The sequence below is a fragment of the Salmo salar genome, chromosome ssa10 (genome assembly GCF_905237065.1).
Source record: "Salmo salar chromosome ssa10, Ssal_v3.1, whole genome shotgun sequence".
Lineage (NCBI taxonomy): Eukaryota > Metazoa > Chordata > Actinopteri > Salmoniformes > Salmonidae > Salmo > Salmo salar.
This window is the reverse complement of record NC_059451.1, coordinates 26,473,697-26,500,521: the sequence shown is the minus strand read 5'-3', so window position 1 is coordinate 26,500,521 and position 26,825 is coordinate 26,473,697. Positions and strand designations below refer to the sequence as shown.

At 43.3% G+C, this 26,825-nt stretch overlaps 1 protein-coding gene across 2 annotated transcripts in view; it reads left to right on the top strand.

Annotated features, from left to right (window-relative positions):
* The window catches only part of bcar3 (BCAR3 adaptor protein, NSP family member), an 89,275-nt gene that overhangs the window by 6,774 nt on the left and 55,676 nt on the right, over positions 1–26,825 (top strand). Inside the window, exons 1-2 of one of the 2 annotated variants that reach the window (XM_014216610.2) lie at positions 9,785–10,025; positions 23,294–23,645. In XM_014216610.2, coding sequence (XP_014072085.2) covers positions 23,302–23,645 — 344 coding nt within the window. In that variant the 5' untranslated portion in view covers positions 9,785–10,025; positions 23,294–23,301. Of the gene's footprint in view, positions 1–9,784; positions 10,026–23,293; positions 23,646–26,825 lie in introns of those variants that run through there. The other variant, XM_014216609.2, reaches the window with a different exon arrangement.

Genomic DNA, 26,825 nt, shown 5'->3' with positions numbered 1-26,825 from the left:
TACCTCCTCCGATAATCCGTGCAGGAACGTGTCAAACAGTGCTTCCGGGTTCCAGGTACCCTCCGCTGCTAGCGTGCGGAACTCCATTGCATAGTCTGCCACACTGAGGGTGTCCTGCCAAAGCTGGAGTAACTTCCGGGCAGCCTCTCTCCCGGACACCGGAGCTTCGAAAACTTTTTTCACCTCCGCCACGAATACCTCCAGACTGAGGCAGACGGCAGATTGTTGCTCCAACACCACTGTGGCCCAGGCGAGTGCCCTCCCGGGCATCAGTGTAATGATGTATACTATCTTCGAGTGATCCGAGGGGAACAAAGAAGGCTGCAGCTTGAAAATGAGGGAACACTGGGAGAGAAAGACCCAGCAGGTTCTGGAATCTCCATCGTAGCTCTCCGGGAGAGATAAGCGGGGTTCCCGGGAAACCGGGGTGACGGCGCTGCTACCAGCCGGGTTACTGAGGGGCGGGGAGGTTAATGTCGTGGTAGGCTGCCTGGTAGGCAACCCACGGAATTGCTCCCGCAATGCGTCCAATGCTAGGTCTTGACAACAACAGGAGCAGGCAAACGACAGGTCAAGGCAGGCAGGGGTCAATAATCCAGAGTAGGGGCAAGGGTAAAGAACGGCAGGCAGGCTCAGGGTCAGGGGCAGGCAGAGTGGTCAGGCAGGCGGGCTCAGAGTCAGGACAGGCAAGGGTCAAAACCAGGAGGACGAGAAAAAGAGAGACTGGGGAAAACAGGAGCTGAGAAAACGCTGGTTGACTTGAACAAACAAGACAAACTGGCATAGACAGACAGAAAACACAGGTATAAATACCCAGGTGATAAGTGGGGAAGATGGGCGACACCTGGAGGGGGGTGGAGACAAGCACAAGGACAGGTAAAACAGATCAGGGAGTGGCAGATTGTCTATGTACAGTATTTGTTCAAGTTAATGGCATCCTTCGGAAATTGCAAACTCATCTTGTGAGCCAGATAAGGGCTTATAAATGTTCCTTATGCACAAAATATGTCCCAAAACATGTGTGAGCCAGTTTTCACGCAAAAGTTGGAGTTTATAAAAACTGAACTTGACGTGAGAATGTGCTTATCCTCCTGCAAACTTTAGACCATGCGTTGCACAGATTCTAGTGGTTGAAGTATTGCATGGCAAAAGTATCCTAGCCTTGTGCTGGAAAATATGATCACACTCTTATTCATAACAAAAACAATCAACAATCATTTGCCATTAGTGAGAAGAGCGAAAATCGCTTAGTTTTATCTTTGCATTCTAAAATAATTAGAAATAGGTATCTATTTCCTACTATTTTTTTCATTTCCATGATCATTGCAGAATACATTCCTCATCTTTTCTGACTGTGATGGTTTCACACTCGCAAAAAGTTAGGATAGGCTACCATTCATCCCATCTCTCATTTAACTGGACAAACGTCAAATGTAGTAAATATATAAGCTATTTCAAGTATTTTGCTCTATGTGGTCCGATCCGAAGTGCAATTTAAGAGTAGATCAGACAGTTCACCTTTTCCATTGATGTTTGTATACTGTAACAACAAATTGCTCATTTATTCATTTATAAATATAATGGTAATACTTTACTTGACAGCAAGCGTTATAACATGCTATGACATGGTCATAACCATGTCATAACATGTCATAACAGCTGACATGACATGTCATAACCTGTCACAATTTGGTCATAACACTGTCATGACACATATATTTACACCTGTTGTGACATATATTGCATCATTTTATGGCTGATTATGACACCTACATAAGAGTGTCAAAACTCACAAAACCTACCACACAAGGCAAAATATTCCATTACACCATAACCTACTTGTCAACAGTATTTTTCTGTTATGTAACATTTTCTGAAATTGACCATATTAAATTATCATTGAAATTGTGCACACATTGATGTCAGACATGCACCTACCCCCATGCTCTGTTGCTGATGACTGGCAGGACAAGACACCCTATTTTTGGCTGATGACTGACATAAGGGCATTTACGTAATAGGCCTATCTGGCTTAGATGATTCTGATGGTTATAATGCTTCTTGACAGTGTCATAAAGTGTATTTTCTACAAGTTCTTTAAAACATGATGAAAAAATCATGACTAAAGAATTCATTACAACAACAACAAAGGATTTAAGAAACAAACGAAAGGAAACTTCTTGGCAGGAAAATGTGGGATTTGACACTCTTATGTAGGTGGTATAACCAGCCATAAAATAACGCAACATATGTCAAAACAGGTGTAAATATATGGGTCATGACAGTGTTATGACCATATTATGACAGGTTATGACAAGTCATGTCAGCTGTTATGACATATTATGACATGGTTATGACGCTAGGTGTCAAGTAAAGTGTTACCAACATGGGGTACATGGTACATAATACATGTATCATAACCATTGCAGAATAAATTCCTCACCATTTCTGGCTATGATGAGTTCATAGTCCAGAGGTAGTAATACAACAAATTACCATGCACATCTTTCATTTAATTGGAGTTATAATGCTTGTTCACGCGCACAGTTTTACCACAAGTCTGATTTATAAAGGGAAAAATGTGTATGTATGAGTGCGCCAAGTTTACTGTATAAATCTCTATATTTGTATGTGTGCGCAGTCATTTCAGTGCACACATATATTTTGTGTAAAAGTTAGCAACGGAGCATTTGAAAGCCAATACAGTGTCAGAATATACACTGAGTATACCAAACATTAGGACCACCTTCCTAGTATTGAGTTGCACCCCCCCATTTTGCTCTCAGAACAGCCTCAGTTATTCAGGGCATGGGGCCTCATTTATCACCGTTGCATAATTTTACACTAAATATCTGCGTGCGCTATTTCTGAAAAGACTGTGCACAAAATGCAAAGATAAAATAAATAGATTTTTCGCTCTTCTCACTAACAGCCAATGATTGCATCATGATATTTAGCTACCTGCTTTTTAGTTAGGAATAAGTCGTCATGTATTCTCCATTTGCACAAGGCTACTAGGTTACTTTTGTTTCTTGCAATGCAATACTTCAACCACTAGAAACTATGTGAACGCATGGTCTAAAATTTACCGGAGGATAAGCATATTCTCATGTCAAGTTCAGTTTTGATAAAGGACAACTTTTGTCCTTGATAAAGGACAATGTTTCCCACAGTTGTGTTATGTTGGCTGGATGTCCTTTGGGTGGTGTACCATTCTTGATACACACGGGAAACTGTTTAGCGTGAAAAACCCAGCAGTGTTGCAGTTCTTGACACATTCAAACCGGTGTACCTGGCACATACTACCATACCCCGTTCAAAGGCACTTCAATATTTTGTCTTGCCCATTCACCCTCTGAATGCCACACACACAATCCATGTCTCAATTGTCTCAAGGTTTAAAAATCCTTCTTTAACCTGTCTCCTCCCCTTCATCTACACTGATTGAACTGGATTTAACAAGTGACATCAATAAGGGATCATAGCTTTCACCTGGATTCACCTGGTCAGTATATTTTATGGAAAGAGCAGGTGTCCTTAATGTTTGTATACTCAGTGTAGTATGTATACATATTGGGATGGCAAGCATATTTGAATATATTGCTGTTCATTGGATTCCAGCCCAGCCTACATATATATTTAAGTGTCTTCTGTAACCATGAGTGTAAAACTCTGCTTGGGTTAGCACTTTCATCCCTGAGAATTAAAAACATTGCAAGAAATAAAGACTGAAGATAAATGCTATACTAATGCTAGGTCTTTGCAGTCCCACACTATGATAATTTAATTTCATCATGACATACAGCAATCCTCTCTGCATTGCCCCCGGGTCCAGAAGATGACCTGGGATGTCACAGACATGACCATAATTGATGGGATGGTTAATGAAACTATTGTGAGAGCCAGATTATGACAACATGGAGAACAAGTGTTAGTAGCGCTGGATAGAAAGAGATTGAAGCCCCTGAATTGATAACAACACTTCCTCCTACCATGACAACACTCAGAGATGTTTATTAAAGCTTTATGGGATCAAAGTGTTGTGATGGAGGAGGGTGTTTTCTCAGGGTGGTCTCTGTTCCCATTGCTCCTCTGTCACATGGGGCAGTCCCGTGTGGCTCAGTTGGTAGAGCATGGTGTTTGCAATGCCAGGGTTGTGGGTTCGATTCCCACGGGGGACCAGTACGGAAATGTAAAAAAAATTATAATGTATGAAATGTATGCATTCACTACTGTAAGTCGCTCTGGATAAGAGCGTCTGCTAAATGACTAAAATGCAATGCAATGTAAATGGTGAGAGGGTTCAGTATGTCCAGCCCTGTTCCTCACCAACATAAACAAAGTCCTCTGGTGTCAACAGCTGGGCATGCTCTGTAAAGAAAAGAAGAAGGAGAAAAGTTGCTCAGTTTCAAATAACCCTGCTAATAACACTCCTAATATCTCTACCTATTTTAGTGCTGATAGTAAAACAGTCACAGGCCACTCCAACTAGAAATCACTGGTCAGTTTTATTATCAACCAGGCTTGTGTGATACATTTCTCAATGCAATGTGAGCTCAAACAATGCTTAAGCAGCATGTCCAATCAAAGCCCATCCACCAGCCTGCATGCATTAGTCACCATACTACAGTACACAACATTGTCACTGACACAGGGCCATCCATTATAACACTCACTGCTGACTGACAGCCATAGGTTTTGTGGTATTGTTGGGTCATAGTGCGTTCCTCTTACCCACTGTGTGTGGACTTCCCCTTGGTGAATCGCCCCGTAGCACTCACTTCTGTCATCATGAAGTGCTTTGAGAGACTAGTCAAGGATCATATCACCTCTACCTTACCTGTCACCCTAGACACACTTCTATTTGCTTACCGCCCCAATAGGTCGACAGACGATGCAATCGCAATCACTATCACACTGCACACTGCCCTATCCCATCTGGACAAGAGGAATACCTATGTAAGAATGCTGTTCATTGACTAAAGCTCAGCATTCAACACCATAGTACCCTCCAAGCTCATCATCAAGCTTGAGGTCCTGGGTCTTAACCCCTGCCCTGTGCAATTGGGTCCTGGACTTCCTGACGGGCCGCCCCCAGGTGGTGAAGGTAGGAAACAACACCTCCACTTCGCTGATCCTCAACACTGGGGCCCCACAAGGGTACATGCTCAGCCCCCTCCTGTACTCCCTGTTCACCCATGACTGCGTGGCCAAGCACGCCTCCAACTCAGTCATCAAGTTTGCAGACAACACAACAGTAGTAGGCTTGATTACCGACAATGACGCGACAGCCTACAGGGAGGAGGTGAGGGCTCTGGGAATGTGGTGGCAATAAAATAATCTCTCACTCAACGTCAACAAAACAAAGGAGATGATCGTGGACTTCAGGAAATAGCAGAGGGAGCACCCCCTATCCACATCGACGGGACTGCAGTGGAGAAGGTGGAAAGTTTCAAGTTCCTCGGCGTACACATCACTGACAAACTGAAATGGTCCACCCACACAGACAGTGTGGTGAAGAAGGCGCAACAGCTCCTCTTCAACCTCAGGAGGCTGAAGAATTTTGGCTTGTCACCTAAAACCCTCACAAACTTTTACAGATGCACAACTGAGAGCATCCTGTCGGGCTGTATCACTGCCTGGTACGGCAACTGCACCGCCCACAACCACAGGGCTCTCCAGAGGGTGGTGCGGTCTGCCCAACACATCACCAGGGGTAAACTACATGCCCTCCTGGACACCTATAGCACCCAATGTCACAGGAAGGCCAAAAAGATAATCAAGGACAATAACCACCCGAGCCACTGTCTGTTCACCCCGTTATCATCCAGAAGGTGAGGTCAGTACAGGTGCATCAAAGCTGGGACCGAGAGACTGAAAAGCAGCTTCTATCTCAAGGCCATCAGACTGTTAAGTAGCCATCACTAGCACAGAGAGGCTGCTGCCTATATACACATATATACAATCATTGGCCACTTTAATAACTGGATCACTAGTCACTTTAAAAATTCCACTTTAATAACGTTTACATATTTTGCATGACTCATCTCATATGTATATACTGTATTCTATTCTACTGTATCTAAGTCTATGCCGCTCTGACATTGCTTGCCCAATATTTATATATTCTTAATTCAATTCCTTTACTTAGATTTGTGTGTATTGGGTATTTGTTGTGTAATTGTTAGATATTACTGTACTGTCGGAGCTAGAAACACAAGCATTTCGCTACACCTGCAATACCATCTGCTAAACACGTGTATGTGACCAATACAATTTGATTTGATTCGATTTGAGGCTGACCGACCGTCAGGAATGCGAGAAGGCAGATGATGGGCAGAAATGCAGCAGCATGCAGATGAACTGTTATTTGTCCCTGATGGAAAACACAAGTTACTATGGTGAGAAAATTCCACATGGTGCTCAGCTGAGACTGTGGACCAAAGATAGACTACCACTCAACTCTCAGAGCAACACTCGTCTGCTAGGCTCAGCTCAGCTAGAGATGTACATTCATGCAGACATTCACACATATGTGGCACAGGTACAGTATATTTGCGAGCTGCTCACATTGTTCTACAAGTTTTGACAACCATGAAAAACATTGCTCATAACTAAATCCCAGAGAATTCTATGAAGTGATGCTGTAGTTGAATCAGTTAAACCTGGTCCTACTAACATTGTTCTGTAATTAAGAGTGTTCAATGTCAAATCTTGAATGATGCAATAAAACCATGGTTGTTTATACTCTGTTAAAAAGTTATGGAATGAGGTGTTCTTTAAAACATGGATAGTTTACATTTCAAGTGCTGACAAATTGTTCTTCCTCGCAGCCTTGGGTACTAGGCCGGAGGGGGGACGTCTTCAGGCCTACAGTACATACTGCATGTCCTCTACGCAGAACTAAACTATAGCATAGGGAAAAGACTGGTAGAGAAACAGTCTTAGTACACATCCTGTACTAGCATTTTCCTGTACAGAAACATTCCCCTTTACAGAACAGAATAACTGTATTTTTCTCAGAGGGAACTTGGTTATGATTGACAGCTTATGGACATGGGATGGCCCCTGCGTAAATGTGGTAATCTATGGTCATCAACAGGCAGTACTGTGAGTAACCAACAGCAGATTACAGATTAGGATCTTGACTCTGAGGAAATAGAGGGTGGCTGATTGATCAGAGGAGTGATTTTTTGGAAATGCCCCCCTTCCTTTACAAATATGTGAGGAATGAGATGGATCAGGACTTTTGGATCTATTCCGAGGGGAAAAAACATGGCACCTGGCATCTGAACTTTCCCCTGATGCATGTGTGGTATGTGTGTGTGCGGGTGCGTGTGCGTGTGCGTGTGTGCGTGTGCGTGTGCGTGTGTGTGTGTGTGTGTAGCTGAGGTGCCTGAGGACACCCAGGTCATCAGATAACAGCAGGGTGTGAGCAGGTCTGTACAGTGTCACTCAGTGAGAAGCTGTGCCAAGCCAAACTGCATCAATACATAACAAATGAGAACACAGACATTGTCTACAGAACCTACAGTTCTCTCAAACATACTAGCTACACATCCACTGTACCACAGTCTGACCTGGTTCAGAATGATTTATTGTCAAATAATATGACTTTGACTGTTATATCACAACATACTATGTCATTCAAATGTGAAACATTTTCAATGTCCTGACACCTTGATGAATGAGGGGTGTTATGAGGTAGAGTGTAGTCCTGGCAGGTGCAGTGTAACTGGAGAGGGTCTGTCTGATTCCAGATGTCTTTCAAGTGTGTGCGTGTGTCCTCCTGACAAAATACCCAGCTGGGATCCAGGGGCTGAAGGATTCTGTGGACACACACACACGCACGCAGGCACGCACACACGCACACACACACGCATATATATAAAAACAAACATCACCTGTCCTTTCAATCACAGGGCCACAGCACTGGTATCCTTGGCCAGGGTCTGCCAGGAAGGAACACACACATGCACACTGGGTTGTGTGTTATCATCAGCAGACAATGTGAAGGAATCAGAGGACAAAGACAGGGAAAGTGTATTCTGTACCTCAGCCAAGACAAACAGTACTCCCTCTGTTTTTTGGAGACAGTACACGTGTCTTACAAGACAGAATACTAGCTACCTTAACATTTTAACAATTATTATTTTAATGTTTTCAGAGATGTGATCAGATTGCACATCATAAACTCAGCAGAAAAAATAAACGTCCTCTCACTGTCAACTGCGTTTATTTTTAGCAAACTTAACAAATGTAAATATTTGTATGAGCATAACAAGATTCAACAACTGAGACATAAACTGAACAAGTTCCACAGACATGTGACTAACAGAAATGGAATAATGTGTCCCTGAACAAAGGGGGGGTAAAAATCAAAAGTAACAGTCAGTATCTGGTGTGGCCACCAGCTGCATTAAGTACTGCAGTGCATCTCCTCCTCATGGACTGTACCATATTTGCCAGTTCTTGCTGTGAGATGTTACCCAACTCTTCCACCAAGGCACCTGCAAGTTCCCGGACATTTCTGGGGGGAATGGCCCTAGCCCTCACCCTCCGATCCAACAGGTCCCAGACGTGCTCAATGGGATTGAGATCCGGGCTCTTCTCTGGCCATGGCAGAACACTGACATTCCTATCTTGCAGGAAATCACGCACAGAACGAGCAGTATGGCTGGTGGCATTGTCATGCTGGAGGGTCATGTCATGATGAGCCTGCAGGAAGGGTACCACATGAGGGAGGAGGATGTCTTCCCTGTAACGCACAGCGTTGAGATTGCCTGCAATGACAACAAGCTCAGTCCGATGATGCTGTGACACACCGTCCCAGACCACAACGGACCCTCCACCTCCAAATCGATCCCGCTCCAGAGTACAGGCCTCGGTGTTACGCTCATTCCTTCGACGATAAACACAAATCCGACTATCACCCCTGGTGAGACAAAACCACGACTCGTCAGTGATGAGCACAATCCCACTTTAGTGTCCTAAATTTTCATAACTGTGACCTTAATTGCCTACCATCTGTAAGCTGTTTGTGTCTTAACGACCGTTCCACAGGTGCATGTTCATTAATTGTTTATGGTTCATTGAACAAGCATGGGAAACAGTGTTTAAACCCTTTACAAATGATTTGGATTTTTACGAATTATCTTTGAAAGACAGGGTCCTGAAAAAGGGACTTTTAAAAAAAAATTTAGTTGCACTGTCTGTACAGTGACAAGTATATATTTTTTTGTTTAAAGAACATTATTGGATTTTCAAATAACATTATCGGAGTGAAACTGAACAATAACAAAAGGCTGTTGTTGGGAGATTAAATGTGAGGCTGCTCTGGCCTCTCTCCTGGGATTGGTGACAGAGGAGAGGAGAGGAGGGAAGAGGTGTGACGAGAGGGACGTTTTCAGTGCTGGGGGGCAGGGGAGGATGGGGTGGAGGGTAAGTCGTAAATCACTCCCCTGTGGCTCAGTGTCTGTGTGGAGGAGTAGGGGCACGTGTGTGTGTCTGAGTGTGTGTATCAGCGAGAGAGATAGAGAACACTGTATATATACATAATATGACATTTTAAATGTCTTTATTCTTTTGGAACTTTTGTATGTGTAATGTTTACAGTACATGTTTTATTGTTTAATATCTATTTCACTTGCTTTGGCAATGTAAACATATGTTTCCCATGCCAATAAAGCCCATGCCAATAGAGAGAGAGAGAGAGAGAGAGAGAGAGAGAGAGAGAGAGAGAGAGAGAGAGAGAGAATACTACGGAGGGGAAGAGGACGGCAACACAGCCACTGTGGGAGGCCCAGAGACACACAAAGTCAGAGAGAGAGAGAGGAGGAAGGGGCTTGTTTCTGCAATCTAGCCTTGTTGTTGCCTGTTCGTGCGAGTCTCTTTGCTGGTCAGTCAGTCTACTATGCCTGGGACTTTGTAGCGCTGCCACTCAGGAGGAACTCTACTGAAGTGAAGTGAGGAGGAAATCTCTGGCTGTGCTGTTCTTCAAAACAAGTGCAATTTTAAACAGACAGGTAAGGATTTCTAGAAAGCGTACTGGATTGGAGTCTGCTTTGTATAAAAGTGTTGGAATGTGTTGGTGCTGTATCCAGATGCTGATACGGCTTACAGAGGTGTGAGCAGTATCTCTCTCGCTAGTTTCTCTCTCGCAACTTTTTACAACTTCAAAGAATTTTGATTTATTCAGAGTTGTCAACAGGAAACTCTTTGTATTGTTTTCAATAGAATAACTTCAGTCAGTTCAGTTGTTGATGCTTTTTCTCACTAACAAGGTCAAACTTTTACAAATGTTTCCTCAAACTTTTTACACAATAACATAAGATAAGCATGTTTTTCAAGGACTTTGTTAGTCAATGGAATAGAATTCTGAGACTTTTCCCCTAGGAAATTGGCCACCTAAGTTGCTGGTTGCTGTGTAGGAGAGAGGTGACAGTAGCTGGAGTTGTTGGTGAGGAACGGAGTGGCAGCCACTGCTGTGGGCTTTAATAACTTGTGATTCATCTGTCACACACAGACCAGCCATGCAGCTCACAGATGGGAAGAATCTCTCTCTCTCTCTCTCTCTCTCTCTCTCTCTCTGAGGAGGAGGAGGAGGAGGAGAGGAAGGAGGGAGAGATCTGAGTTCATATCAAACACCCCCTTCTCTCAACAAAAGAAGGGCCAAAAAGTGTCATGTGACAGTTGGGCTCTTTGTTCTTTTCAGAGGTCTGGAGAAAGACTGGTCAGGGGTTGCTTTAGTAATGCACTGCTGTGTGTGTGTGCGTGCATTTGTGTGCACATGTGTGCGTGTATGTTCATGCTAATGTCTGTGTGCAAACATGTTTGTCAGCAGTATCCACTCTCTCCAGTTTGCAGTGAGAAAGGAAGGGCAACCTCATCAGTCAGTTTCCTCTGGTTAATTTTATTCCTCTCTTCATTTCCCTGCATGCGTTTTATTTGTGGCTTTGTTTTCATGTGCCACTCATTAGTTTTCCTAGTGGGTCTGTTCTGCTGTCTGGGTAATGAGGGGCCAGGCCTGCAGCATGTGACAGAGCTAGAGCTGTAAAGTGTCTGCTGGTTGCTACTTTTAGAGCCCCAGCTGAAACACATCCTGATCTCCCTGCCCTGCCTGCTGCCTCCATGCCTTAGCTGATTGGGTGTGTGTCAGCCCCTTTCGCTAAAGCTTCCTATTCCTTCCTGAACACTACATAAGATGCAGGCTGAACGCCCTGCTGTAGAAACCCTGAGTGTCGGCTCAGAGCCTGTCTACAGCCTGATTCACAGGGATTTGTGTACTGAGTGGAGGACCAGCATTAATGGGGGAGAGTATAGCCCATGTATAGCCCAGCCCAGATGTCCACTATGTAGAGCAGGCTGATATTGTAGACTAGAGCATACCAAACTGTTTTGTCTCCCACAGAACTGCATCCATTGTCAGATATGGGATGGATGAGAGAAGCTGGTTGGGAATAGCAGTCAGGCTATGGTGACGGATTTATTAGAGGGTTTATTCTGAAGAGTGCTCATGGCCCACAGCCTCTCTGGGTCTTTTGTCCACTCAAAGCAGGTTTGAATTCATTGAAGGGGACTTGCATTATTCACTAGATTCCCATGGAGGAGTGAGTGCGGGGGAAGGCTGGAGAAAACATAACACTGATAACACTGTTTAGACATACACTGGAGTATTCTCTTCTTCCCCTGTACGTCTCTAATAGCTTTAGTTTGGAAGCTTATAGTTTTATTTCCTTTGCATGTTGACTCTTGCGTATCTTTTTGAATCAAGGCCAGTTTTGTTCACTTTCACTTAACAGATTTGTATGTGCTGTGGGACTAGTGCAGGACACAATGCTCCTACTATAGGTACAGTAAAAGAAGGACAATATTTGTGTTTGCTGACATCAGCAATGGCATGTGCCCTGTGTCACGAGTCAGATACAAAGGACTTTAAAGAATTTGCGAGTGTGAATGTGTGAGTGTGTGTCTGTGTGTGTTTGTGTGTGTGTGTGTGTGTTATTGTGTGTCTTCAGTGAAAGATGCAGAGGATGATGTAAGCAGTGGGCAGAGAGCCAGAGAAAGACCATTGTGCTTGTGAGAGGTAGAGAGACAAAAGAGAGAAAGAAAGTAAAACAGTGTGAGGTAAGGAGGAGAGACATCATGAGAGACACAAAGGAGATAGATGAAAGAAGAGGTATTTTCTAGACCCACACCTCAGTTCAAATGATGGCCATAACCTTGTCACCTCTTCTAGTATTTTGCCTGAATAATTTATGTTATCAGATTAATGTCTTGAATATTCATGTTCTTAAGGAGCCCAGAGAGAGTTAACCCTTTCTCTTCAGGCACGTGCGACAGACTGTCACCACAGGGGAGTAATTGTCAAGCAACATTCCTTAAGGGGAAACAGATGTGCCTGGTTCTGGCCCCACTGACTCACTGCTGGGCTGCTTCATTCTGCTCTCTCTGAGGTCAACAGCAGGCCTCCAAACACTGACCAGCCCTCAGGCACTTTACTCACCAGCCAATTAACCCCCCGCCTCCGCACCACCAGTTTAACTGGCTTCTATAGGAATCGTCACCTGGCTACTGCAGGAAGGGATGTGTGGTTGTGACTGGTCAGTGGTCTGGCACAAAATGGCTGCTGACCCGCCCACTGTGCATCATCACCCAGGTGGGTGCTGTTAATTAAGGTTGGGTGTTTGGTTGATTTGTGTGAATTGTCGCACCCGCATAGACTGTAATGTGTTTTAGAGCTGTGAAGGGGTATGTTCTTCCACTCGCTGGTGTTTGTCCTGTGGTATGATGATGCTGAGTAACTGGGACATGTTCAGTGACTCAACCCACCTGATGAGTCTAACAGAGCAGGTGAATAAACATCTGTGGTGGTCTGATCCGATGGTGCTTTCAAGACAACTGGGAGCATTAAAAAAACTTCAGGTCGGAATGTTGAAGTTCTAAAAAGAGTTTCCGTCTTTGAATTCTGAGTTGGATGACCATTCAAAATTATTTTCCCAGTCCGCGCTACCCAGTTGTCTTCAATGCACTGAAGTCTGAGATTTCCGAGTTCCCAGTAGTTTTGAATGCAGCACGAGTTCTGCATCATGTCATTACATGTGATCAACATGATATTAGAGGGGTTAAGCAATTTCTGGAAACTGTTCTTATGGGGTGAGGGAGTTTTTGATTCTGGATACCTAATATCCAGTGCCGTATCACTCTGTGAAAGCCTGTTCTCTGCTCTGATTTTCAGTCCCACCATGCATCTGGAACATTAAGTACAGTACAGTAGGCGGATCAAAAGTCTTTCTGATCCTATCTCATTGGAATGTCCTTTTTCTCCTGAGATTGAAACCTGCTGGTAACCATCTCCCAATATACATAGCTAGTTCGATTACTATGTCAACCAGGAACAAGTTTCAAACAGCATATCATCCATCATGAAAAAGTGATACTTATTTACTACACAAACCTATTAACGCCTAGAATGTCATTGTATGCTGTAGCATTTAGATTTTCCTTCACTGAAACTAAGGGGCCTAGCCCGAACCATGAAAAACAACCCCAGACCATTATTCCTCCTCCACCCAACTTTACAGTTGGCACTATACGTTCGGGCAGGTAGCGTTCTCCTCGCATCCGCCAAACCCAGAATCGTCCGTCGGACTGCCAAATGATGAAGCGTGTTTCATCACTCCAGTGAATGTATTTCTACTGCTCCAGAGTCCAATAGCGGTGAGCTTACCACACTGCTTGGCCATGGAACCCATTTCATGGAGCTCCCGACAAACAGTTATTGTGCTGACGTTGCTTCCAGAGGCCGTTTGGAACCCTGTAGTGAGTGTTGCAACCGAGGACAGATGATTTTTACGTGCAATTTTTTTTGTCCCGTTCTGTGAACTTCTGTGGTCTACCACCTCGCAGCTGAGCCGTGGTTGCTCCTAGACGTTTCCACTTCACAATAAAAGCACTTACAGTTGAACGGGGAAGCTCTAGCATGGCAGACATTTGACAAACTGACTTGTTGGAAACCCTGACTTGTTGGAAACCCACAACCTTTTAGTTGTGGCAATCCTAAATAAGTTCAGGAGTAAAAATGTGCTTAAGAAATCACATAATAAGTTGCATTGACTCATTCTGTGTTTAGTAATAGTGGTGAACATGATTTTTTAATAAATACCCCATCTCTCTACCACACACATACAATTATCTGTAAGGACACCTCAATCAAGGAATGAATTTCAAGCACAGATTCAACCACAAAGAACAGGGAGGTTTATCAATGCCTCGCAAAGAAGGGCACCAGTTGGTAGATGTGCAAAAATAGAAAAGCAGACTCTGTGTGTAAAAATAGAAAAGTTGACTCTGTATATCCCTTTGAGCATGGTGAAGTTATTAATTTGGCCTTGGATGGTGTATCAAAGATACAGGCATCCTTCCTAACTCAGTTGCCAGAGAGGAAAGAAACTCCTCAGGGATTTCACCATTAGGCCAATGGTGATTTTAAAACAGTTACGGAATTTAATGGTTGTGATATGAGAAACTGAGGATGGATCAACAACATTGTAGTTGCTCCACAATACTAACCTACATGACAGAGTGAAAAGAAGGAAGCCTTTACGTAATACAAGGCACTTAAGTAATACTACAAAAAATGTGACAAAGAAATTAACTTTTTGACCTGAATACAAAGTGTTATGTTTGGGGCAAATCCAACACAACACAACAGTGAGTACCACTCTTCATATTTTCAAGCATGGTGGTGGCTGCATCATGTTATGTGTTTGATTGTCATCGGCAAGGACTAGGGAGTTTATTTTAGGATCAAAAGAAACAGAATACAGCTAAGCACAGGCAAATCCCAGAGGAAAACCTGGTTCAGTGTTCTTTCCAACAGAAACTTGGAGACAAATTCATCTTTCAGCAGGACAATAACCTTAAACACAAGGCCAAATCTACAATTGACTTGCTTACCAAGATGACATTGAATGTTCCTGAGTGGCCTGGTTACAGTTTTGACCTAAATCGTCTTGACAATCTATGGCAAGACGTGAAAATGGCTTTCTAGTAATGATCAACCACCAACTTGACAGAGCTTGAGGAATGTTAAAAAGAATAATGGGTAAATATTGGTGTGGAAATCCAGGTGTGCAAAGGTCTTAGAAACGTACCCAGAAAGACTCACAGCTGTAATTGCTGTCAAAGGTCCCATGTGGCTCAGTTGGTAGAGCATGGTGTTTGTAATGCCAGGGTTGTGTGCATACATTTCATAAGAAAATGTATGAAATGTATGCATTCACTACTGTAAGTCGCTCTGGATAAGAACGTCTGCTAAATGACAAAAATGTTCAGTCATTCATTAATGTAATTGTCTAACGGGGGTGAGTACTTATCTAATGAAGATATATGCCACGCCTGCTCCAGCATTCCTTCTTTGGCGCTCGAGGGCACCAGGCTGCCCTTCATTACACACACCTGTCACCTGGACTCCTTCACGTTGTTGATTGCCCCCTCTGTATCTGTATGTTCCTCAGTTGTGTTCCCCGTGTCAGAATTATTGTCATAATGTCATTTTGTTCCCCCTGTCCAGACGTTGTTCTTGTTGTTGTTATATGTTCGTTTTCCATTAAATGTTCACTCCCTGTTCTTGCTTCTCATCTCCAGCGTCTGTCCTCACAATATATTACTGTTTTTATTTTATTTTATATAAATGTTAGAATTTTTTTACACTTTGACATTACAGCGTATTTTGCATAGATTGTTGACCAAAAATGACAATTAAATTCATTTTAATCTCACTTTGTAAAACAACAAAATGTGGAAAAAGTCAAGGGGTGTGAATAATTTCTGAAGGCACTGTATGTCTTTTTGACCTGTTGCCAAGGAGGTCCTCAACATAAGAAGACTGGAGGCCGTTGTTGGTAAGATTAACATTGTTAATCAAATGTTTTTCTTTCTGTGTTGTCTTATGTGAGCTTTGTTAGCAGATGATTGATAATGCCTTATAATTGGTTCTCTCTTGTGCTTGTCTTTATTTTCTAAAAGGTTACGTGGTGGAGAAATGTGTCTGCAAATGTATTTTATCTGAAGATAGTTAAATTAAAGCTGAATGAAGATAAGGCCTTAAAGGGATTAACAAAAGCGTAAATATATCATTTATTATGTAATTAATTTAATAAAAAAATACAATTACATTTGTATAAGCATATTATTTATTGTTTGATGATATAACTACAGTTACAAACTTGAGGAAATAACATGTGCGCTAGTCTAGTGGTGACTAGAGAACGTGCCCAATTTGACTGGAGTGTGGAGTGAGTTTCACCAAAGGCTGGAGCGTTGGCCTTCTCGCCTGTTCCAATTTCACTCTAGTAGCGCTCACTTCGTGAGCTCAGGGCATTCCCGGCCCTGCATGAATTTGTAGTCTACTTGCGTGCTGCTATCCCCTTGCTTTAGCTACTGTCACCAAGTATGCTAAATATTTTCATAAAGAAACTGATGAAACACATAGGTGAAAAATCAAGGTAACTTACAAAGATGAGGACCAAGAGCAAGAGAGGGAGTGTGGTGATGAAGTGTCCACAACTAAAGAAGCATTGTGGAATCTGAAAAAACACATATCTCGAAAGCCTGATGGTGTACTTACTATGTGCACATGCTAACAGAAAGGAATGAGGTGAGTAGCTAGCTAAGTCTGTCACTGTAGCATAGTATTTATAAACCAAAAATATCTTAAGTTTTGTTCATTTTCATTCTATTATCTATACAATAGGCCATCACTGATTTTGGCCCAATAGGCGTGACATATTACCTCTTTCAATGAGCTTTTTGTTTTGATAGGGTTATTTTACCTCAAATCTTTTAGGCCTACCTACAGAAAAAAAACACTACACATCCTGCCCAGCCTGGCAAGAGTGGCCCAAAGGGTGTTTAGCATCCCCAATCACAGAGTGTATTCTCCGCTGCTGGCCTGCTCTCCAGGCACCATCGCATGAGCCTGAAACCACAGACTCTGGCCAAACTCATGTTTCTAAAAATAAATTCAAATGCACTTTAGACTGAGCCTAATAAGTCATTTTTCATAAATCTAAGTAAGTCACAGCCTTTTGCGCAATTATTGACTATAGTGATTTAATACAACAAAATGTTGTTTAAATGCTGAAGGCTGTCACGTTCTGACCTGTAAGGTGTTATTTGTTAGTGTTTAGTATGGTCAGGACGTGGCAGGGGGTATTTTGTTTAATTGTTTCGGGGATTGTTAGTCTATGTGCATAGACAAGGGGTGTTTGATTTGAGTGGTCTAGAGTTTTGGTATATGTTCTGTTAGGACACATTCTGTTTATTCTAATCACTTTGTTTCTATGTGCAGTTTTGTTCTGGACCTTCAATTGGAAGCAGCGGCTCCTTGTTGCTTCTGATTGAAGGTCCTATAATTAGGGATTTGTTTGTATTGTGGGTAGTTGTATTCTGTTTTGTGCTTGTCACCTGACAGAACTGTTAGTGTCGTTTTTGTTAATTGTATACGTGTTTATTTTGTTTCGCCTTCTTATATATTAAAAAGAGAAGATGAGTATATACTTCCCTGTTGCGTCTTGGTCCTCCACACACGACACTCATTACAAAGGCTTAATGTCCCTGCCAGCCTAGTGTGTCGCACTCGCAAATGCTTCAAAATGTATTTATTTGTAGGCTATAACCTTGAAATAATTTAAATAATATAGCCTAAATAATACATTTTCATTCTTGACATGTTTAGAGAGTGTTTATGTCACGCATGTGTGTAGAAACGGACCAAGGCCCAGCGTGAGTATCGTTCCACATCTTTAATATATTGTGAAACTTTGCCAAACAAACAATAAACTATAAACTAAACACAAACCGTGACGACAGAGGTGCAACATGCACTAACTCAAAATAATCTCCCACAAACACAGGTGGGGAAAAACAACTACTTAAATATGATCCCCAATTAGAGACAACAATGACCAGCTGCCTCTAATTGGGAATCATACAAAAACCCCAACATAGAAAAAAGAAACTAGAGCACAACATAGAAAAAAGAAACTAGATAAACCCCCCAGTCACGCCTTGACCTACTCTACTATAGAAAATAAGAGCACTCTATGGTCAGGACGTGACAATTTAATATGACATGTAGCCTGTTTGAAATGATGAGCGCTTCTTACAGTCACCTTTTCCGGTTGTTTATTAAAATACTTTTCATTCAAATCATATGATTTGGTTTCAATACTTCAAAACCAAATTATAGGTCCAGGTAGTCACAAAAATATATTGGTGTTGGTTAAATTGTGATTTTATTGAATGGAGCGAATTTGTAGCTGCTGTTTATTTCCTGTGAGAGAGGAGCGGTTTTTAGCGGTTGGAAAGGATGTAGAGAGCTGGAGCTAAACTGGCTCGCATACGCTGGTGGTAACACAGTAGTGAAACAAGAAGATGTCAATAGTGATATTGAATAGGCAAACTAGTAAATGTGTCCGTTTTCATTAGTAATTCAAAAGGGTTTATGTAGGAAATGAAAAGGATCAGGAGCAATTCAGGAGTGGTACAACACTACACACAGAAATGGCAGTAGTAATTCAATAGGAATTGAGTCGGTATACAGATGTAATGTGTAGGCATTACCTAGTAATTCAGTAGTGAGTGTAACAGCATAGCTTCCGTCCCTCTCCTCGCCCCTACCTGGGCTCGAACCAGGGACCCTCTGCACACATCAACAACTGACACCCACGAAGCATCATTACCCATCAATGCACAAAAACTAGGGCCCTTGCAGAGCAAGGGGAACAACTATTTCAAGGTCTCAGAGCAAGTGACGTCACCAATTGAAACGCTATTAGCGCGCACCCCGCTAACTAGCTAGCCATTTCACATCGTTTACACTCACCCCCCTTTTGACCTCCTCCTTTTTCCGCAGCAACCAGTGATCCAGGTCAACAACATCAATGTAACAGTTTTACCTTCCGTCCCTCTCCTCGCCCCTACCTGGGCTTGAACCAGGGACCCTCTGCACACATAGACAACAGCCACGCTCGAAGCATCGTTACCCATCGCTCCACAAAAGCCACGGCCCTTGCAGAGCAAGGGGAACAATTACTTCAAGGTCTTAGAGCGAGTGACGTCACCAATTGAAACGCTATTAGCGAGCACCCCGCTAACTAGCTAGCCATTTCACAACGGTTACATGAGCATGTAGGAATTGTGTAGGTATGTGTACGTTTTAAGTAGTAGATAACCAAAAACTCAGTTAAGGGAGAATTACGTAGTGATTTGAAGAGGAAATATGTAGTGTTCACCAGTATTGAAACGTCCCAATTTATCACTCATTACTACTTAAATTACTACATAAATCACTACTGGCTTACGACACATCTCGAAAGTAATTAACCTGTTAGGACAGACGTTCCGCTAGCGGAACACCGTTCCGCCTGCGGAACCCCTAGCCAACAGCCAATGGCATCGCACCGCGCGAAATACAAAACCAACTAAAATACCACAATTCAGTTTTCTCAAACAATCAACTATTTTACACCATTTTAAAGACAAGACTCTCGTTAATCTAACCACATTGTGCGATTTCAAAAAGGTTTTACAGCGAAAGCAAAACATTAGATTATGTCAGGAGAGTACCCTGCCAAAAATAATCACACATCCATTTTCAAAGCAAGCATATATGTCACAAAAACCAAAACCACAGCTAAATGCAGCACTAACCTTTGATGATTTTCATCAGATGACACTCCTAGGACATTATGTTATACAATACATGCATGTTTTGTTCAATCAAGTTCATATTTATATCAAAAACCAGCTTTTTACATTAGCATGTGATGTTCAGAACTAGCATACCCACCGAAAACTTCCGGTGAATTTAATAAATTACTCATGCTAAACGTTCACAAAAAACATAACAATTATTTTAAGAATTATGATACAGAACTCCTTTATGCAATCGCGGTGTCAGATTTTAAAATAGCTTTTCGGCGAATGCACATTTTGCAATATTCTGATTAGATAGCTCGGCCATCACAGGCTAGCTAATTTGACACCCACCAAGTTTGGTGCTCACTAAACTCAGAATGACTTTAAGAAAAATTGTATTACCTTTGCTGTTCTTCATCAGAATGCACTCCCAGGACTTCTACTTCAACAACAAATGTAGTTTTGGTTCCAAATAATCCATAGTTATATTGAAATAGCTCCGTTTTGTTCGTGCGTTGAGGTCACTATCTGAAGGGTGACGCGCGAGTGCATTTCGTGACAAAAAATGTCAAAATATTCCATTACCGTACTTCGAAGCATGTCAAACGCTGTTTAAAATACATTTTTATGCTATTTTTCTCATAAAATAGCGATAATATTCCAACCGGGCGACGTTGTATTCATTCAAAGGCTGAAAGAAAAAAAATGGAGTAGTCTCGTGGACGCGCATCTCCAGTGTCACTGTTCCCAGCCTGACCACTAACAAATACTCCTGCTGTTCTTAGCCCAGAGACTGCAGACACCCCATTACACTTTCTGGCGCCTTCTGAGAGCCAATGGAAGCCTTAGAAAATGTCACGTTACAGCACAGATGCTGTATTTTCGATAGAGATGCTACAGAAGGACAATAAATTGTCAGACAGGGCACTTCCTGTATGGAATCTTCTCAGGTTTTGGCCTGCCATATGAGTTCTGTTATACTCACAGACACCATTCAAACAGTTTTAGAAACTGTAGAGTGTTTTCTATCCAAATCTACTAATTATATGCATATGCTAGTTTCTGGGCAGGAGTAGTAACCAGATTAAATCGGGTACGTTTTTTATCCGGCCGTGAAAATACTGCCCCCTATCCCAAACAGGTTAAGTAGTAAAACCAGGAGATTTTGTGTAGATCTTGTGTAGTAGTGATGAGTAGTAGGTAATTGAGAGTAGTAGGTAATTGAAAGGTACTTTTCATGAGGGATGTCCAGGTGTAAAGGCGTCCGCATGCTTCCCAGCCGAAACAGTTCAGAAGAGTTTGTGCATATATTATGATGACATTTTGTGGCGTTTTGTACGTTTTGGGCTTCGGTGAGTTTTTTTTTTGGCTGTTTGGGCACACAACATTTTTTCTGGAGGCAAGCCAAAGTTCGGAGCCGAAGTCTACGCCCCTTTGTCAGTGATTGGTCAACAGTAGGTATTCTTCAATAAAGTCTTTGTTGTCATTCAACAAGATATGACTCATTTTCATGCACATTTTTTCATTGAGAAACACTGCACCAAACATCTTAGTTAGATGTAAAATCTCAGAAAAAATGTCAAAATGAATGACAGATTTCTTCAGTTATCTTAGATTAACTTTGACCACTTTGAGAAAGTATATTTTGGCTACAGCGTCTCAAAATGGACAAACAGTACTATTGCAGCTTTTTTCTAATTTTTCAAGCTAGCCGCCAGCCAAACTGAAGCATGCTGATGCCTTTAGTCTACACCCCTGGTGTTCATTACTCCACTTACCTAATGGCATTCTTTCATCTCCTCACTACTGCTATGTTGAGTAAGGAGACATAGCACAGAGAGAAGGGAGATCTTATCATACTTTAATTACAGGACTAGATTTGACTACTCTTTATTGAATTTGCAGAATCAGAGTGAGTGTCTGTGTATTTTGAAGTGTGCTATCATCACATGGCAGATTATGGTACTCTCCCATCAGTCAGTAGCACCCGTGATGTTGGGAAATTCCCAACAGACTCACTAGACCCATACTGCTACAGTACAGTCCTCCCTGCTGCTGCCCTCCTGGCACTGAGCCAACTGGATCAAACAGCAAAGCATCTCCTTGAAGAAGATGATATCTGGTTGCACTGCAATTACTGTGGGGTGGATTAACCATTTTAGGGATGTGAAGCAGGGCCTTAAATCTCCCCCTCTCAGTTAGAGACAGTTCACAGAGTTAATACCAGACCTAAACACTGACACCAGCCCAGGCTCAGATAAAATTTCACACAGCACAAAGAGGACAAAGGCTTTGAAAGCAACATCAGCACTGCCCTGTGTGTGTGTGTGTGTGTGTGTGTGTGTGTGTGTCTCTCGGTGGCGGTGTGTTTGTTATTGAATAGCTTTAACAGAACTGGTTAACAGGGTCAGTGCGTGCTCCCACTCAGCTGTTGTCTGGGTCAGTGGATTCTCTACCTCTCCTTATTCCCGTCCTCCCCAAGAGGCTATTTCTATAGGACTGCTGCTCCCTCAACCCACCACCCATTGTCTTACCACACAGAGGTTTACATCCATGCATGTGTAAAACAAAGACTGCTGAGTAAGAAACTCTATCAAAGTGCCAGGACAAAGTTTTTCTTTGTCTTTCATCACCACATGATTTCATTTTATTACGGCAGCAGGCTTTATCCTCAGTTGACCCCTTATGATAATCCAATATCATAAATTATGGCTACACCGCTGAGAGGGTTGCCATAAATGTTTTACCAAGTTGACTTCCCTTCACATGCCAAGTCAAGTTTAGAAAATAAAACAGGTTATGAATAATCCATAAGCTGTGTGGCTGCTCTGTGAGGAGCAGGTGAAGAAACAGCAACAACAGCAAGTGATGTCAGCCTCTCTCTCTGCTAAGGCATGAGTTTTGTTTCTCTGCTCATTAGCATGCTAAAAAGCTGGCTGGGGGCAAAGGATGAAAGCAGAAAGCTGAGCAGAAAATCCATTCGGCTTAGAAAGGAGTCTTTATTTCATTGTCCAATTAGTGGCGTGGTGGTCCAAAAACTGGGTGTGGAACGCTGAGGTAAACATGTTTTTTGGAGAGGGCATGTAACAAGACATCTCTATCTGCTGTCTTGTGGTCAGAGTCAGACTGGCTGGTGGTTCACTGATAGCCTGAAGTTATGTCATCCTGCTCCTTGCTGCTGCTTTGGAGAGGGAGGGAGCATCAGTGGAACTATGACTGGAATACATGAAGCATGGTCTCTATGCCACTGGCTTCATTTCACTGTACTTACGTATATATTCCATCATTATCATAACATATCCGGTGCCAATGCAGTTGTCACTGTGCTATAGTATACTGGGTGGGCAGCTTAAGAGGAACTGTACGTACACACGTATATGTTCCCACCCATTTGTCCTTTGTGAGGATGTGCATCAGCAGCACCTGTTTACTTTACCGGGCACCATGTCTCTGTGATATTGTCGCAACAAGGACAAAACAAGGTCATCTTAGGTAACAAGCCTTATATAACCCCTAGGTGGAAATCCTCCCACTCCTCCTCCTGCCATGTGGTCTGATCTGATGCCTCTCTCTCTTTCTTCCCTCTTAGAGCTGAGGATGATGGCAGAGGGGAAGTTTGCCAGTCTGCCAAGAAATATGCACATGGGCGTGGGCAGCAGGCAGTGTTCTCTGGCCTCCTCCATGGACCTGCTGAGCTCCAGGCCTGCAGTACCGGAGCTGCCCCCAGCTGGATACCACAGTGTCTCCCTCCACGGCACTCTGCCTAGGAGGAAGAAAGGGGCCCCGGTTCAGGGCCCTGCCCGCTCCTGGGACATGTACAGTCACATGGGCACTCTGCCCCACCCGGCCCGAGCCCGCCTGCCCACCTCGCCACTCATCCACAACATCATCGAGGAACACCAGCCTTACCATACAGGGATGGAAGGCCACTCTGCATACAGGTACAGACACACACATCCTTTTATGCTCCAGCGCTATGCTTTTCCTTTGTTCATTTCACAGAATACGAATCTAAAATAAATAGTTGTGCTTTGCCCAATAAGACACTTAGGGTTCGCTCTTTAAAGCCCCTTAAGTACTGTGCAGACTTTCAGCTGCTACCACCCCCCTGACTAACTGAGACTACTTCACTCTGAAATAGTGTCCCAGCTCAAGCCATGGTAAGCAGGTCAGCTGAGATGTAATCAGCGAGCAGCACATGTTAGCACTAGCCTCTCTGCTACCACCTCTCTGTCTGTCTGTCAGGGCAGGGGCCTGTATCCCTCAGGCCCTGTTGAGTTACTGCAGAGCAGCTTCACTGTGGCCCCCTATAGATGTTATCTGGGGGCTGGGGCTGCTTTGTCAGGGCCTCCACTTCCCCACAGCACCTTGCAGGGCTTAACACCTCACTCACTACTGAAACACAACACTGTCAGACTGCTGATAGGGCTTGCTTGATCTTAGAGAACACAGAGAACTGAAGAGAAGTTCCACAGCATCAATCCATATGATTAGGCCAGGAAACTGTGTACCAAAACACAACAGCATACTCACACTTATACACACACACAGACCTCAGAGAGATGCAGTGACGGTAAGCCCTCTGTTTAGAGTGATATAATCCAACCGCTACAACAACAAAGCTTGTCTAGATGGTTGAGATATATACGCCCAGACAACCCAGACTGTGAGTTATATCCTGTGTGACAGAGTTTTAAGTGTCACTATAGACCAGAGCAACAGTGCAGCTCTGGACAGAATGAAACACAGTCCCCCTCTTTAGACACGCTTTGGGCAGGCAGGCAGAATATGTCTGGACCTGGGTGGAGGAAGAGGGTTGGGGTGCGAGGGGGATATTACTAATAACTGAAAAGGCTGTGTCTATCCCTTGACATTTGAAGGTTATCTAATATAGGTCTAGTATTTCATCTCCACAAAGCTGGTGAGGTTAGTGAAGGTGAAAACTAGACAAAAGGAAGGAGAATAAATAAGCCACAACCTTCATTCTGGCAGTATGGGATACACAGTGGAGGTGTGGAGGAGCAACAGAGGATGGGGGTTGTCTGGCTCAGCAAAGAAAGGGAAGCAAGGAGGGAGGGAAGGAGAGCGATAGTGAGAGAGGGATGGAGAGGAGGGGTAGAGAGGTTCTGAAGAGAGTCCTGAGGTGCATTAAGCACGCGGAGACCAGAGCCCAGATTCTGGCTGCTGCTGTAACTCTAGACGCTGATGTGCAGATAGATGTGTGGAGATGGTGAGGGATCAGGGCTAACAGAACACTATGACAGCTATAGTTCTGAGGGACCCATTCTGTGTGGCTGCCAGCACTGCACTGCCTGCTACAGGACAGGACTGCAGGCCCATTGTGTCTATCTGAAGGCCGCTGGTTGATTGGTTGGTTACCTGGCTTAACCAGGGAGCTGGGTATGGCTGACTGGTGAGGGAGATTTCAGGATTAGTCAAAGTGCTTTGTCCTCATCTCTTATGAAAAGATACTTGTAACTACCAAAATAAAGGAAACACTTGAGTAAATGAGCGATATAAAGTATATTGAAAGCAGGTGCTTCCACACAGGTGTGATTTCTGGGTTAATTAAGCAATTAACATCCCATCATGCTTAGGGTCATGTATAAAAATGCTGGGCAGGCCATTATTTTGGTTACGATGACTGTTCCCCCATAGGATGACAATGCCCCATCCACAGGGCACAAGTGGTCACTGAACGGTTTATGAGCATGAAAACGATGTAAACCATATGCCGTCTCAGTCACCAGATCTCAACCCAATTGAACACTTATGGGATATTCTGGAGCGACGCCTGAGACAGCGTTCTCCACCACCATCAACAAAACACCAATGATGGAATTTCTGGTGGAAGAATGGTGTTGCATCCCTCCAATAGAGTTCCATGCCAAGGTGGATTGAGGCTGTTCTGGTTCGTGGCGGCCCAATGCTCTATTAAGACACTTAATGTTGGTGCTTCCTTTATTTTGGCAGTTACCCGTGGCTCTGTCATTAACTTCAGGATGGGAGGATATGCCACTGTCCATCTCTTTTCATGCAGATTACATTGATCAATGAACACTGCTTCATTTCTGCCCATTGAACTACTTTGCTTATTCTTGTTTTGTGGATATTGTACATGTTTTAAACCAACCTATGTTTCTTTGTGCTGACTTCTTAGTCCCCCTGACTGTCTGTTGACCCTTGACCCAGACAGTGCTCCATCCTTTAACCACACACTAATTAATCAGTGTTTACTCTGTATCAATGACGCTATCTGGATTGATCCACAAAGTGAGTGATTCTTCAGGTGACCCCTAACCTCAGTCAATCTGTGTGTGGTATGTGTGCCTGTGTGTGTGTGGTTGTGTGTGTTTGTGTGTGCCTAAGCCAGATAGCCACTATAACCCAGGGCCCACTCACTCTGCCCCAGGGAGAGGCAGACAGCTCTGGCTGTGGTGTGCCTGCAAATCCTTTATGAGTTGGACTCAGGTTGACTCAGGTTGAGATGGCGAGAAGATTTACAGCCTCGTATAGGAGATGAAAGGGCTGATAAAAGACGGAGCTGGCCGTGAGCTCAGAATCTAGAGTGACTGATTCTCTCTGTTTGTTCTGCTGAGAAATGGTCTGCTGCTGGGTCAGATCTGATGCCTGGATGGTTTCCTCCAAGGCTAGAGAACAGGTAACAGTGGTGAAAGTTAAACAACAGTGACCAGAGTGTTTTCTGGATGTCTGTCTGTCAACGTCAGTTCTAAACCACTCTGATCAAAAACCAAAACATCCCACTGGGAATCATGGTGCTACAGCTGCAGTATATACGTTGTTAGGACCAGGTAGGTAGGCGAATAGGCGTCACACACACCACGTCTTTCACAGAAAGTCTTTGTTTTACGCCATGCCCAGGCTGTCCTCTGTATCACAGCAGAGATAAGTAATGATGCCGTGATGTCCGGCCTCAGTGTTCCCAAGGACACTGTGAACTAACCCGATCCTAAGAAAAGGATGTCATTATAACATTGCTGTTTGATCATTGGTCGCATCTCCAAATGATGCCATGCTGTGTCACTGTGAAGCTGTTGGTTAGGTACAGTAAACATTCTAATCCCATATCTTAAAAGTAATATTCCATTCCCATATCAGAA